Source organism: Cyprinodon variegatus, unplaced genomic scaffold (genome assembly GCF_000732505.1).
Source record: "Cyprinodon variegatus isolate N-32 unplaced genomic scaffold, C_variegatus-1.0 Scaffold1720, whole genome shotgun sequence".
Lineage (NCBI taxonomy): Eukaryota > Metazoa > Chordata > Actinopteri > Cyprinodontiformes > Cyprinodontidae > Cyprinodon > Cyprinodon variegatus.
Window position 1 is genome coordinate 27,874 of NW_015152173.1, and position 16,314 is coordinate 44,187.

The 16,314-nt window shown below is 38.6% G+C and overlaps 1 protein-coding gene across 1 annotated transcript in view; it reads right to left on the reverse strand.

Annotated features, from left to right (window-relative positions):
* Nucleotides 1–700: 700 nt before the first annotated feature.
* The window catches only part of LOC107104392 (protein NLRC3-like), a 24,447-nt gene continuing 8,833 nt past the window's right edge, over nt 701–16,314 (reverse strand). The window contains exons 3-4 of the mRNA XM_015404386.1: nt 14,987–15,268; nt 701–2,454 (exon numbers count right to left, since the gene is read on the reverse strand). Of these exons, the coding sequence (XP_015259872.1) occupies nt 701–2,454; nt 14,987–15,268 (2,036 nt within the window). The remainder of the gene's footprint in view (nt 2,455–14,986; nt 15,269–16,314) is intronic.

The following is a 16,314-nucleotide window of genomic DNA, read 5'->3' on the forward strand; positions in this document are numbered from 1 at the left end:
ATTTTGCCATCTGTCCCAGATCAAACCTTTGAAGACTTCTCAATTCCTGCCCTCCTTCAGAACCCCATCCACCTGTCCAACTCATTGCTGGTGATCCTGCCTACACTATCTGGCATATACTTATGTCCCAAAGAAGGGGTAGGGTCATCCAGTACCTTAGTAACTGGGAGGGTTACTGACCTGAGAAATGGTCCTGGATCCCTGCCAAAATTGATTTCGATAATGTGGAATCCAACCTTGAGGGAAAGGCTCTGTCATGTGTGAATGGCCCTAGTTTCCATCAAAGCTAAACAATGTTTTTTTTTTTTTTAAGCAATCGAATAGACTAAAAAGGTGAATTATAGGCTAAAAGTCCATTGAGTGAAGAGATGTTTAAAGGTTCTAATGGTTCTGTGGTTGATTGAATCTTTAGAGAAAACACAGATTTTCTACATTCAGAATTTTTTGTATTCATTACAATGGAAGATTCAACTGATCAAAAGTTGAATATTTTTAAAATGATCCAAATCTCTAAACATCAAAACCTCCAGCAGATCTGTCCTGAAGGAGCTGGACATTTCAATGTTTTTATGGTTAAAATAATATAAAAGACAAATGAAGAAGTTAAAGAGCAAAAACGTCCAGAAGCAACTAGAACCATGAAGAAGAACCAGGAGGACAATAGAGCTGAATCAACATCACACCATGAAGACATCTTGACTCACCGAGCCTCTCTGCAGTTCCTCACAGCTGGAACTAGTCTACATCGTCCATTCTCTGATGTGTCATACTTTTTCAAGTCCAACACATCCAGAACCTCCTCTGACATCTGCAGCATGTAAGCCAGAGTTGAGCACTGGATCTCTGTGAGCTTCTCCCCTGATTTCTGGAATTGTTTGATCTCCTGATAAACTGAGAGGTCCTCCATCTCCAGGCGGCAATGGAAGATGTTGATGCTTCTATCAGGAGAGACATCAACAGCATTCATCTCCTTCAGATTATTGATGGTTCTCTGGATGGTTCCTGGACTAAGTTTCATTTGACCTAGCAGACATCCTAAGAGGCTCTTGTTGGACTGCACAGGGAGGCCATGAAGGAAGCGGGCAAACAGGTCCAGGTGGCCATTTTTACTCCTGAAGGATTTCCTCATGATTCTCTTCAGGAAATCTTCCTGAGATGAGCATATGTAGAAAACACCAAATAAGTTCCTAAGAACTTTTGTGTTTCTGCTGATGAAGCAATGGAGTATGTAGACTGCAGCCAGAAACTCCTGGAAGCTCAGATGAACAAAGCAGTAGACTGAGGTGTTGTCCATCCCTCTCTCCTCTTTAAAGATCTCAGTGAACACTCCTGAGAACCATGAAGCATCTTTGATGTCGATGCCACACTTTTCCAGCTCTGGTTTATAGAAGATTAGGTTTCCTTCCAGCAGCTGCTCAAAGGCCAATTTTCCCAGACACAGAACCATCCTTCTGATGTCTGCATCTTTTCCAGCTCCTCCACAGTAGTTTTCTTCCATCTTTTTTATCTGAAGCATCAGGAAGCGGATGTACATGCCAGTCAGGGTCTTTGGCAGCTCTCCTCCTTCTCTGGTCTCCAATAAACCCTCGAGCACATCAGCAGTGATCCAGCAGAAGACAGGAATGTGACACATAATGAAGAGACTTTTTAATCTTTTAATGTGGGAGATGATCCTGCTGGCCTTCTCTTCATTTCTCAACCTCTTCCTGAAGTACTCCTCCTTCTGTGGGTCAGTGAACCCTCTGACCTCTGTCACCATGCCAATAGATTCAGGAGGGATCTGATTGGCTGCAGCAGGTCGTGTGGTTATCCAGAGGAGAGCTGACGGAAATAGTTCCCCCCTGATGAGGTTAGTCAGCAAGACATCCACTGAGGTGGACTCTGTAACATCAGTCAGGATCTTATTTTGGTGAAAAGAAAGTCTACTCTCGTCCAGACCATCCAAGATGAACAGAACCTGGAAATCTTCAAAGCTGTGGATCCCTGCATCTCTGATTGGTTTAAAGTGTTTATGAATCAGTTCCACCAAGCTTAACTTTTCCTCTTTCAAAACATTCAGCTGTCTAAAGGTGAGTGGAAATATGAACTGGATGTTCTGGTTGGTTCTGCCTTCAGCCCAGTCCAGAGTGAACTTCTGTGTTAAGACTGTTTTCCCGATGCCAGCCACACCCATCGTCATCACGGTTCGGATCCGATCCCTTCCTCCAGGTGGATTGAAGATGTCTTTGAGTCTGATTGTTCTTCTTGGTCTTTTTTTTTGCCAGGATGCTGTTTCAATCCTTCTGACCTCATGTTCATCATTGATCTCTTTAGTACTTCCCTCTGTGATGTAAAGCTCTGTGTAGATCTCATTCAATAAAGTTTTCTCTCCAGGTTTAGCAACACCTTCATAGACACATTCAAGCTTCTTCTTTAGAGAACATTTAAGGTCACGTTGACACCGACTATCAGCATCTGAATGAAGAGACAAAGACAGAGCAGACTTAAAAAGAATAAGAACTATTTTTGACATTTGCTGTTAGGTCGTTGTATTTCTATGGAAGATACCTTTTTTTAAACACAAGTGTGAAAGCTGAGAGGTATAACCTGCATCTAACAAGGGTTCTGATGTACAAAGAGCAATTGCAGCTGTCAAAATGAAAGATTAAACTAGAAGGAATCATGAAGCTTAAAGCATATAAAGTTCAGACGTCTAAAACACACATGCTTAACCAAATCCAAATTAGATGTCGGGGCCCTGTATTTCTGCTAACACTTTGGATTATGGCAAATACCAGCCAAATGATCAGGTCATTTTCACCAACTACAATATATATGCAAATCAATTAAAGTTACAAAATTCAAAATAATTTACAGTAAAAGTGTCATGTGGATCATACTCCTCGAATACAACTTAGACTTTAGGCTTAGACAGATTAATTTTATTTTATATATTTTATATTTAATTTATTCATTTAATTTAACTTATTATATTTATTAATTACAACAATGTGGAAAATTACCATTTAGTAAAGTCAGTTTTGATAAATAATAAATATAATTTTACAAAGCAAATAATTAAATCAAAATTTAGATATTAAGCATATTCTTAAATAATGAAAAAAAAAATCCTGAAATCAGGTAGAAAATCGAAGTAAGTTAAAAGTGGAGTAATTAGCTCTTAAATCTCCATACATTTCTGTAACTATATCCAGAAGCTCTACTTAAAGAAAAAGTGTGGTCAGCAAATAATAACCAATGGGTAATCATTAATACCTAAAGCTTCACTGTGATTGAATGAATTTAGCGTTAATCAGTAAAAAATAAAAGCAATATTTTTTGAAGTAATCACTATATTTTTGCCTGAATATAGTAACACTTCACTCCTGACATCTTACGGCAGGAACGTCACAGTGACGTAGGCCTAGCGCCATTCCCCCTGCTTTACAAGCAAAGTCAATGGAAACTAATAGACACTCCTGCAATAAACAGCAATTATGTAAGATTTCAGGAGGACTTCACCATTGAAATTAACATAGTGGTCCTCCAAAAGTGCTAGAGGAGCCATGCGATTGGGTAACAGTATGAAAAAAAAGCATAGTCGTGGATTTCTGTCCCACTGATCACCACAAATCCACCCAGGATTCTAACCAACTTTCCCCACTCAATGTTGCACCCACTGAGAAGCCCAGTCTGGTAACTGGCAGCTTCATAGTCAGGAACATGGCATTAGAGGATCATAGTCAAATGTTTGTCGGGGGCCAGAATGGGCAACATCAAATCCTACCTGAATCTGCTGGTTAAGTAAAATGTTGAATACAGTAAGATTTTTATTTACACTGGTGGTAATAACACCCGGTTACTCTGATCAGAGGTCACTAAAATTAGTGTTGTTTCGATGTATAAGTTTGCCAAAACAATGCCGGACTCCATAATTTTCTCTGGTCCCCTCCCTGATCTGCCAGAGACGAGATGTTTAGCTGCATGTTGTCATTCAACTGCTGGTTGTCTAGGTGGTGTCCTGAAAACAATGTGGGCTACATTAATTATTGGCCATTCCTTTGGGGAAAGCCTGGTCTGATTTGGAGAGATGGCATCCATTCCGCTGTGGATGGTGCAGCTCTTCTTTCTAAGAATCTGGTGGAATTATTAGTCCTCCAAACATTGACAAGCCAGGGGTCAGTGGTGTCAAAAGTACACACATTTGTTACTTAAGTAGAAGTATAGATACTGCAGTCTAAAAACACTCTGGTAAAAGTTGAAGTATCAACTTGACCTCTTTATTCTAGTAAAAGTGAAAAAGTTTGTGCTCCAAAAACTACTTAAAGTACAAAAGTATAAAGTAACCTTTAACACAGGGACTCCCAGAATTCTGATCCTCTTAGCACTCCCACTGGCCATCCATTTGACGGGTGACATTTTTTCCAATGGAACACATGAGTAGTGATGATGTCATCAACTGAGATGGTTCTAGTGTGCAATATAAACCCATTGTGGATATTGTTATATATTTTTTTTCAAAGGCTGTATTTTATGCTATTATTATTTGTATTCTAAATGTATATTAAAAATAAATCCGTAGAGTAAGACTGTTTTACTACACATGTTCAACGTTTGAAATTATAATTTTATTTACAGAAATTGATTGATTCCTCTAAACATTTCCAACACACCACCTTTTTACATTTATGAAAAACGTAATATAAGCAATTTTTTGCAGTGCATAATCACCTGGCGCTGATTGCTGTGCCTCGCCAACGCTGCCCTACTGCGGGGGAGGGGCTTATAACCTGCAGTTTGCCCCCAACTGTTTTACCAATTAAAGAATAGAATCTCTGCGTAAAAAAGTGACATTCAAACAGCCCCTGAACAAAACCAATGCATTTATAGCTGATATTTCCAGGAGATCATAAATTACAACCACAGGCCACCTTCGTGTTGGAGCTTTTACAGAATAGTTTCTTATCCTCTGGTCCGACACATCCACCCTGGTTTGGCTTTTGGGCTGCTAAGTGTGGGCAGTGCTTGAAAAAAAGTTTTACTCTAAAAGCCATTTTTCCGTATTATCCAAAGAGTTATAGCTAGAATGTTGGTTGCTAGGCAACAGTACAGAATGTCAATCACCGTGGGAAGAATTTACAATGCAACTAACAAAATGATGGCTGTGGTAGGTCGAGGTAAAATTAACGATATTTATATTTTACATTTTAATTTTATTAAAAATTTTATGTGAAAATGAAGGAAATAAAGAAACAGAAAAAGTCCGTTAACATGAGCAACATAAGATTAATCTCAAATAAAGTTCTTTCCCTTTAAAATCTCAGAACCGTCAAAATGACGGCCTTGGGAGTGAAAAATTCTTTGAGATAGGGCCAAGGATGAGGAAGGTCTTGTTGGTCTCCATCTCCTGATAGCCAGTGATGGGCAGTAGCGCCGCTACATGTAGCGAAGCTATTAGTTTAACTACATTTTCCAGTAGCTTGACCGTAGCGTCACTGCTTTATTTATAAAGTAACTTTCCTGTAGCGACGTTATTGCTTTGATCAAGTAGCGACGTAGCGTCCACAAACGCTACAAAATCCAGGGCATAACTAAGAAATGAAACCAGGTTTTCTATTTTGAAACAACAATCAGCCACAAGCTACTGTAAATAGCAGTTTCAGCTGACGCTCTTATAAGTGACGTAGTAGCACAGGCACACTCAGTAGGGTTAAACAAGCGCACCCTTTCCGAGTCTGTCGTTCTATTGGCTGGAATGGTTGCTAGGCGACGATCCAACTGCAGTCCGAGAGAGCAAAAAAAAATCCGCAAGCAGAGCCTATGGGTTTGCGAGCGTATCTGAGACTCGTGCAGAGCGCGGATTGTGCGCGAAGAGAAGGAGGCAAGCGAGAGGAGAAAATATCTGTGCAAGAAGCATTAAATCTGAGAGAAGAAACAAAGAGAGAAGAGAAAATATTTGAGAGAGAGCCCATGTTTTGAGTGTGAGCATTATAAGTTTTGAGTGCAAGAAGATGAAATTCTTTTCTCAAATTGAAATGATGTGCTCTTGCATTATGGCAGGATAATTCTCCCATATGTGCCACTAAGATACTCTAATTAGAGAGCAGTAGTGAAACTTCGATATTGTATTTTCATGGCCTAGTTTACCTGACAGGATGTTTACATAAATCTGTTTTTAGGCTTTGCACAGACAAGATTTTTTTATTTATGTAGGAACAGCTCTACCGTATATAAAATAAATAAATAAATAAATGCTCAATAAATAAATAAATAAATAAGCATTCAATGAATTGCCCCCAAAAACACAATGAATAAATATGTAGGTAGAAATTAAAGTAGCCTATATGGTGAGATATAAATATATGTACCACTTAATTAGCTTCTTTATTTTTTCACCTTTTTTGTAAACAGTTTCATTTGTTACTTGAATCGACTGTTTAATTGAGGTCTGAAGAAGTTTTCTCTAAGGGAGACCCTAAAGAAATAAGATGCCTTTTGTAGGGTTTTGTTTTCCCTAGACATGTCCATTGAATGCAAACTCACAGCCATGTCTCGATGTGTAGAACAATACACAATACCTTTAATTTGGTTCTAATAACTTCAGATTGTTTACTAGTTTGTCTATTAGTAATTACTTCAGTTTTTATTTTAATATGCTGATCATAAAGCAATGTTTACACTGTGTTATGTCATTGGCTGATCTTTAATAAATGTTTTAACTAGTGTGTCAGACTCATTTTGAATTGATATTAGGTTGGTACAACGTTAAGTAGCTTCTGATGTAGTTAAGCTACTTTTAACACATTAGTGTAACTTAGCTTGCTATAATTCTTTAGGTGGTAGCTTTGGTGTAGTGACGCTTAATTTATTGTTGAGTAACTGATAGCTTAGCTCACTACAATGGACAAGTAGCTTGCCCAACACTGCTGATAGCTATCGCCTGTGTCCGACCTTTTAGACATTTCAAAATCTTTTTCTGAATCCGACATTGTAGCATGGCATAGACAACTCGCTTTTTTACAGTTTCAATAACACTTGCTTGCTTCTGATGATTTCCTTTATTGTCAGCACAAATGTGATGAATAGCTAATCGATGAGTGTGTTATATGACTCATCCAATGACACTTGTTGTCACTACATGAGGATGGCACCAATGATCTGCATTAGATAGTGCACATTATGTGAAATAAATATTTATAAACCTTAAACTGAAGCCAAGAGCAACAAGCAACGTTTTAAAATGTTTGGATACCTGAAAAGTGTATTTAAGTACAGTTACAATCTATTTGTAATTTGTCACTTGAAACCTCTGCCAGGGTGCAAGCAGGATGCAGAGTCGCAGTTTAACACACCTCCCTGAAGCTTCTCTACTGTTACCCACTAATTACTCAATCCAGACAGTGTCTTGCCCAAGACCAAAATCAAATTAATCAGAAAAGAATTCCAAAAGGAGTAAGTCCTGATAATCTAATAACAATAACCCCAATTGGGAAAAAAAATGTTTATTGTTGCTTGTTATTGACTAAATTTGTGATAATTACATTGATTTATGTTGCCTTACAGAAACTTTGCAGAATAAATGAAGCAACTCCTTATAGTTATTTAAATTTTCACATACCCAGAAATTCTGGGCAAGGAGAAAGAATAGCAACAATCTTTCAGTCTGACTTACTGATTGCTCCAAAGACGGTTAATGATTGCAACTCTTATGAACATTTAACCCTAGTTTCCCATATCCAAATTGCAAAGCCACAAGACATCTCCTCTTTTTGACTCTGTATCATCCACCAGATCCTTACTCTGAATTTTTAGATGAGTTTTAAAAATTCCCTTCTGATTTGGTATTGAATACATACAGGGTCATCATAGAGGGGGATTTTAAAATCCATGCAGATAATAAATGTGATATATTAAGTGCAGCCTTTGATGCTATCTAAGATAAGATTGGTTTTGTTCAAAATGTGAATAGTCCCACACATTCTCATCTTCATACTGTGGAACTTGTGCTGTCTTGTGTCATTGAACATGAAGAAATAACAATATCGCCTGGTTTATACTCAGAAAGCAGCATATTTCTATTCATTAATAGAGGAGAATAAGAATAATCCTAGATATGTTTTTAATACAGTTGCCAAACTCACCTGGAGCTATAGCTCTGTTGAACCGTCCATTCCACCTGCTCTTAGCAGCAATGATTTTATGGGATTCTTTATAAATAAGATTGATCTTTATTAAAATTAAGATCATTCGCACCTCTCCAAGTTTCCTCTAAAACACCTCTATGATTGGTTTATCTCTGGAAGGTGAGGCAGCATCTAAAGCCGGGCATAAACTGAGATTTAATCAATCGTTGCATGCAGCTACTGCTAACACTGTACGACTAAATCGCAAGGCTTAGTCGTTCAGTGTGAGTTTACAGCTCAAGATTTATGTTCGGCCCAACACTCTGATGCGATCTACCTGCTCACACTGTGCGTCTAAAAACCACGTCTGTCTCGCCTATCCAGAAGCCAAACAAATAGAAGGGGAATATTAAGCTGACTAGAGTGAAACATGCTGACTTGGCAATTTGTGCAATTTTGTGCTGAAAGCCCTAAAAAGAAAAGGCGACAACATATTTGGACAAAGACATGGCTGAGCAAAGATGGCTTCTACGGTCTGTCAATTTTTACAGAAAGAATTCCATTTCAATCATTGCACCCCCACCATGCTTCTGTTTTTACATCTGAGAGGAAGAAGAAAAAGAAAGAATCCTTGTTTGCGCATGCCCACTGAGCGATTTCTCGATGACGGTCAAGTAGTATCAAGAAAATCAAACATGTTTGATGTTCTCCTGACCTCGCCATTCCTGATCGGGAGGTGGTCGTGAGAGGCTGATCGCCCCTCAGTACCCCCTGTACACTATATAACTCACAACACACGATCAGGCTAAAAGTCGGCCCGATTGAAAAATTCTCGCACGACTGGAAAATCGTGTAAGCCTTGCTTAAGGTGGCTATAGAATCTGAATGGGGGTTTAGACAGCTTTGATCCAGTTGAACTTTTAGAGTCAGTAAAACTATTGTCTTCATCTTAGGCTTCAATTTTTATGTTAGAGCCTGACCCAACATGACTGCACCTGTAGGGAGCGGCTTGATACAGCTCTCGACAACTACACAAAATAGGCCGCTTAGAACGCCACAGATTAGACATTGATCCTGCATCTATGACAGCCAGTGTAAAGATGATAGAAATGGACATTGTTATTAAAGTTACAATTGAATGATCTAGAGATCGGTAATCTGTTGGTTTTCTTCTTCTTAGTTAAAAAGGTTAATAAGGTAAAAAATAAAACTGTATGAAGAATGCTTTTCTATTCAGTGTTTTGTGTTGGGAAGTAACAATGCTGTTTGCTGTTTTATTAAGTTTAACTCTCTCTTATTGTAAGTTTTAAGTTTGGATCAAGTTATTTGTTTTCGATTGCTAATGCCTCGCCTAGCTTGCGTTTGGATGATCTAGAGATTGGTAATCCATTGGTTTTCTTCTTAGTTAAAAAGGTTAATAAGATAAAACTAAAACTGTATGTAGAATGCTTTTTTTATTCAGTGTTCTTTTGTGTTGGGAAGTAACAATGCTGTTTGCTGTTTTATTAAGTTTAACTCTCTCTTGCTGTAAGTTTTGAATTCGGCTCGAATTATCTGTTTTCGATTGCTAATGCCTCGCCTGGCCTGTGTTTGGAACGTGTGGCTCTCGTTCGTCCATTACAACATTGGATTTGACTGAGCTACATCATGTCCATGTTGTATTTCTATTTTCCACTTTTACAGGTAAGACTGAGGGTTGTTTTATGTTAAGTTTATGAAGGCACTTATATTGTTTCGGTAATACGGAGAGTAAACATTGAATCATTAAAACTGTCTGTGCACTTTGTAGGCTGAACATGATGCTAACTGTGTGCTAACTGCTTCATGCTAACTGTGTCGGGCGTAATGCTAAGGGGTGGATCAAATTATATGTGGTTGCCATTTTTCTCCCATTGTGTTTGTTTATTTAGGAAGAACGCCATAAAAGGGCTGTTTAAGAATATTGTTTACACAATATGTTGTAAAAGAGAAATTACATTTGTAACAATGTGAACACATGTTTTGCTCTCTTGTTTGTCCATTACAACATTGGATTTGACTGACCTGCATCGTGTCCGTGTTGTATTTCTATTTTCCCCTTTTACAGGGGTGTAACACCAGTGCCTGCTGGAATTCAGTCATAAAATTTTATTTCTGGCCTGTTAAATACAGCCACTCTTGACTGTTTAAAAAGCTGCACAGTGCTACCAATGGATGAAATAAATGCTCAGGGACCAGGCCACACCAAAGTGAGGGCCAGAGGATGCGAAGTGCAAGATGACAAAAGAGGGGCTGCAGAGGCAGGCTAACGGCAAAGCTAAAAAGGAATCCCCACAGGCCACCAATTCCATCAATCCTACTCTGCAATGTCTGCACACTGGATAACAAAACTGACTATCTCCTACTTGAACTCTCTTCAAAAAATAGTTTAGCAACTGCAGTGCCATCATTATGACTGCGTCATGGCTTCATTCATCCACACCAGATAATGCTCTTAGCCGGAGAGACTCACATTAAACTGCATTGATAGAAACAGCAAACTCAGTGGTAAGACTAGAGGAGGGGGGCTCTGTGTTTACATAAACAACAACTTGTGTAAAACTGCTAGATCGATAGCCAGTGAGTTTCTGACTTTTAACTGCACTGTTAGCATTGCCTCTGTTTATTTCCCCTCCAGCACTAATGCAAAAGAGGCCATGATGACTCTATACCAGGCTATCTCTGAGCTTCAATCTGCACACACTTCATCATTGCTGGGGATTTTAATCAGGCTAACTTGAAGACTGTGCTCCCTTATTTTTACCAACATGTGGACATTGCAACTCAGGGTCAGAAAACTCTAGACCTGTTTTATTCCAACATAAAAGTTGGATTCAGCGCAGCCCTCTGCCCTCGTCTAGGGTAATCAGATCACTGATCTGTCATGTTGATTCCTGTATAGAGGCCCCAACTAATCAGGGCTAAACCAACAGTAAACCACGTCAGTATGTGGACTGAGGGGGCAATGGAGAAACTCCATGCTTTGACTGGAACATGTTCAAAGCTGCAGCAACCTATGACAGCAAGATAAATATGGATGAGTATAACATGACACTGTCAGCCTACAAATGCATTGAGGATGTCAGCACCAAAAAAAAAAAAAAAAACACCATCAGCCGGGCCAACCAACGACCCTGGTTTGGAAATTGCTAAAAGCATTAAACTCAGCCTCCAGGTCTAGTGACAGAGAGGCACTGAGGACCACACTTGCCAACTTGAACTGTGCACCATGAAAATGTGGCAAGGCACATAGGTGATCAAAACCAAGCCTGTGATAATCAGGTCCCATCCCAGGTGGGTAAAGGCAAAACAACTTGGGGTCAGAACACTCTAGACCTGCTTTATTTCAACATAAAAGTTTTATTCAGAGCAACCCCCGGCATCCGCCTCGGGTCATCAGATCACCTATCTGTCATGCTGATTCCTGCATACAGACCCCAACTAATCAGGGCTAAACCAACAGTAAAGCAGGCCAGTGTGTGGATGGAGGGGGCCATGGAGAAACTCCAGGACTGTTTTGAATGCTCTGACTGGAACATCTTTAAAAGCTGCAGCAACCTAAACCAGCAAGACAAATAATGATGAATATGCCATGACTATGTCAGCCTACATCAACAAATACATTGAATACATCAGCACCACAAAAAACATTATTGCACGGGGCGACCAACGATCCTGGATGAATGAGGAAGTTTTGGGAATGGCTAAAAGCACGGAACTCAAGCCTTCTAGTCTGGTGACAGAGAGGCACGGACAACAATGCTTCAAACTCGACAGGGTAATTTTGGTGATGCAGTGGTTCGGAGCTTTGGACATTTGGCACGACTCAATGTATTCAATATGGCTCAAGCGCCGGTTCATGTCCCTGTTCTACTTGTATTATACGTTAGAATCAACTCTTGCTTTTTGATATTCAGAGTTTTTGGATCATCCTTTAAGGGAGCAAACATCAAGGAAGTGTTCCTAAGTGTGGAAATATTTAGATTTTAAGCCAACTAATAAGTGAATGTAGAGTTAATGTGCTTATTAGAAAGCTTAAATACTATGTATGCTTTCCAGTAGTATAACATTTCTAGTATCATGTTTTGCAAGTGGTGAAGTTCTTAGTAATGCCAAATACATTACAGGTAACATGAACAACGTAATAACAGGCTGTCATCTTGGCTTTGTAGGTGTTACAGGTGCAATAGTGGAGGTGCAGCATTACTTATCTGCTTCTCCTCTTCATTGAGCAGAGGACCTGCTGCAAAATAGGATAAACAAGCATATTTTCCCTCTGAATGAATATTTTTGTTAGCTGGGGAAATTGTTTCAAAAAAGAAAAAAAACAACCTTTGAGCCCTGCCACTGAGCAAAGCAAAAAAAAAAAGAATAAAAATGAATAACACAAGCAACCTCTTTATTACACCAAGCACATGTCAAAAAAAAAAAAACACTCAGTACACCAAGCACACAGAACATGAATGGCAAAATGTTCACGCTGTTTATTAATTTTTGTTTCACAGGAAAATTACTCAGAATTTTCAATGAGGTACTAAATACACATATACAACACATGCATAATTGTTATTATATACAATTATATCAGCGAGTGAGGTAGGTAATAATTTTGACGGATGGTTGACCAATCCTGCCTAGTCATGTCAGAACTCTGTTTTATAAAATGTATCATAAGATAAAATGTTACATCAGCATAAATTAGCAATTTTTTAGGTTGTTTGTGTAGTTTAGATCCGTTTATGCTTAATCTAATAATGTGAATTTGTCCAGTTTTCATCAATTTCAGGAAACTTTATTTATTTAGCGCATTTGAAGGCAACAGTATAATACATACAAAATTACAAGTAAATACTTAGAGAAATGTACTTTTCAGTGTGAGAGGTATAATTAAGTAAATAATTAAAATCAAGTTTTTTACAAAAAAAACAATAGCATCAATTACAAATAAATGTTTTGTTAGATCCTTAATACGTTTTAGATAAGTCAGTCAAAAGCCACTCTAAAATATGTTTTTAATCATTATTTAAAGTAACTTTGTTTTTCTTCAATTTTACAGTGTCAACTTATATGTAGTTTCTAGCTTCAGCTCCTGCCCAAACTTGACAAACAGCTGATTATCACCAAGAAGGACGCGAGGCACAATTCAAATCCTTTTCCATCATGTTTAATTTGTTTAGATTTGTCAGAGAATCTGGGGTTGGGATTAAGGTTTAAAACCTTTCTAAACAAATTGACAAACATAAATTAAATTAGTTCAAAACAAAAAATTTTAAATCAAACATTTTCACTTTGGCTAAGCAAATTATAAACTGAACATTACCAGGCCACAAGCCATATTCCAATATCTTCCAACTTCTCTTTTTAATAAACAATACTTTAATACCTAACTTAAATTTCTTCTTACCAGTTCTGTATTTGGTGATTGGACCATGAGAGGAAACCTGCTTGGCTGAGAGCCAGTCTCTTCCTTTGTCTGTCAAAACTGCCACACAGGTGGTTGCAGGTGTTTTACTCACAGAAAGGCCTATGCAGGAAGTCCCAACCCCTAACACAAGTTCACTTCTCTTTTTTCCTACGATTCCTCTTTTTGACATGAAATACGGCTTATTTTAGTTTTATTGAAGATCCAGGCAGTAAACCAAATTTAAAGATACAGGGGTTGTCCTCCCTTTTCTTAAAAGACAGCAAGCTATACATGGCATGGATTAGTTACATAAATAAGACAATAAATTAGTTCATAGTTTAAATTAGTCTAAGGAAATCCATGTTAAAAAGCAGCTGAAAAGAGTTTGGGTTTATAATAGATCAGAGTTAGACATCTCGTTTTTGGCAGAGCTATAAGTTAAATACGCAAGGTAGTGAGTGATCTAAATCAAAATATCTTTAACGTATTTTTTCTCAGGAAAATCCAGTTTCAGCAGTTAAGCTACAGACATTTTTAATATTGAAGTTGAAATGTTCTACACACTTCTTCCTTGGGAGATATTTGTCTTTTTACAAAATCAAATACAAAATACAAATGCAAGAAAGAAATCAAAACCAGATTTTTGAAAAAAGGTTCTTAAAAGAATGCAAGAAAAGCAAGCCTTGTGTGGAGAACTTTTTTTCATGTTGTTCGCTGGCTGTCTAGCTTCACATGGTCACGTGTTGTGAGGACAGCACAGTAAAAAGACGACATACACAGCGGGTTTAAGCATGCAGAGCAACCTTAATCACCATGAGTCTTCACTCAGGAAATAATTATCTGAAAGACTGCCTTGCTGATTGGCTACAAGAAGCAACTGGTGGTGATCGACAACCAGAAGTTGCCACTCAACAAGCTCCAACTCAGCAGCCGTTTCAACCATTGGACGCCATGTTGCAGGTCTCCAGAGCACCCATAAGAAGGTCTCAATGGACATCCTCATCATCAACAGGTTTCTCAGCCGCACAGGCCTACGCCAAAGCTCAAACAGTGCAAGCTCAACTAGCCCATACCAAACAGGAAGCCAAAATGATGAAACAAAGATCCGAACTGGACATTCCACAGGAAACCAATCCTATCACAATGAACATTAAAACAAACCCACCCTCCGGAAACAGAATGACAAAGCAGGAGCCAATTGTAAATACATGTGAATGCACAGGGCGTTGTTGTAAAGAGTGTGTCTGCGTAATGCCCAGATGAAAATCCTTTTCTTTTCTGTTTTCCTTTAAAGAAGATTTACAAAGAGGAACCAAAACTGCATAAATATATTAAAAAATAAATAGAGGTGTTGGTTGTTCTTGGTGAAATTTGACAAGCATTTATTTTGCATTTACAGGTGAGAAACAAAATACAGTAGGCTCTGCAATAAAAAGAGTATTATGGAAACGTGTGCACTTACCTGATTGAACAGAAGAAGAAGGCAAACCCAGTTCACGTGATAGTGTAGGATCGATGAGCTGAAGACGTTGGATCATCTTTCTGCTGGCCTCCTGTCCTTTCTTCATCACATCATCTATAGTGCAGCGGGCCTTGTTTGCTGTGGCTGCGTTCTCTTCAAGTATTCCCTGTTTCTCCAAAGTATTAAAAACACGATCTGTTCGAAGGCCATCAAGTAGCTGAGTCAGGACTTCTAAAGAAATCCTCTTTACAAGCTCAGATCGAACATCAAATAGCTTTTTAACTGCAGAGAGAAATCGGAAACAGGTCTTATTTAAACTGAATGGAGAGAAAAAATGTGATTAAGAGCACAAAATCCTGTTGCCCCACACAGAGATTCAGTAAGTAATTACCTATTTGTTGATGACTTACAGGCAAATAAAGTTTGTTTACAATCAGCTACTTAATCAATCTCATTGCTTGTCATTGTTAAAGAAACTGATAAAACCAAGTTTCAGGTAAGAAAGGGGTGATTTGCACTATTAAGGCCCTGATAATTTACCCCAATCCTGCTGGACTTCCTGCTGCCCCTCCTCTGAACGTCTCTCCATCTTTTCTCTGAAAATAATGAAACAAATATTATTTCAGTTTGTTTCTTTTTCTTTTTTTTCCTTTATAAAAATTGTATCTTTATTAATCATTGAGTTGGAGAGTGGGTCACAAATACAGGCTGTCATTGATAATGTCCCATGCAACCAATAATTCAATTTAATTCAGTTTATTTATATACAGGTAGCGCTAAATTCACAACACATGTCATCTCAAGGCACTTTACAGTTCAACCAGATCATACAGTCAAATTGATACAAAGTTTTCTATCTAAGGAAAAACAGTTGATTGCATCGACTCATTGACTCAAATACAATCCCTCAAATTAAGCATGCTTGTAGCGACAGTGGAGAGGAAAAACTCCCTCTTAACAGGAAGAAACCTCCAGCAGAACCAGGCTCAGTGTGAGCGACCATCTGCTGAGGCTGACTGGGGTTCAAGAAGACAGAAGCAGAGACACAAAAAGCAGCTGTAAAAGGCGGCCCCGTCCAGGAAACACACAGCCAGGCAGACGAGCTCCGAGCCAGCACCCATGACAGAGGACGAAGAGAGCACATCCACTCAGTCACGGTCAGAGAAACAGGACCACACTGGAAAACAGGCCGATCTCCAACATCTATAAACAAGGGTGTTGATGGAAGCAGCACAGCTGATGTTTCTTTCCAGGATGTCTTCAAAGCCCAACAGGAACAGACGAGGCAAAGCTACTCCTAGGCAGAGATGGGGACTCGAGTTTGTGAC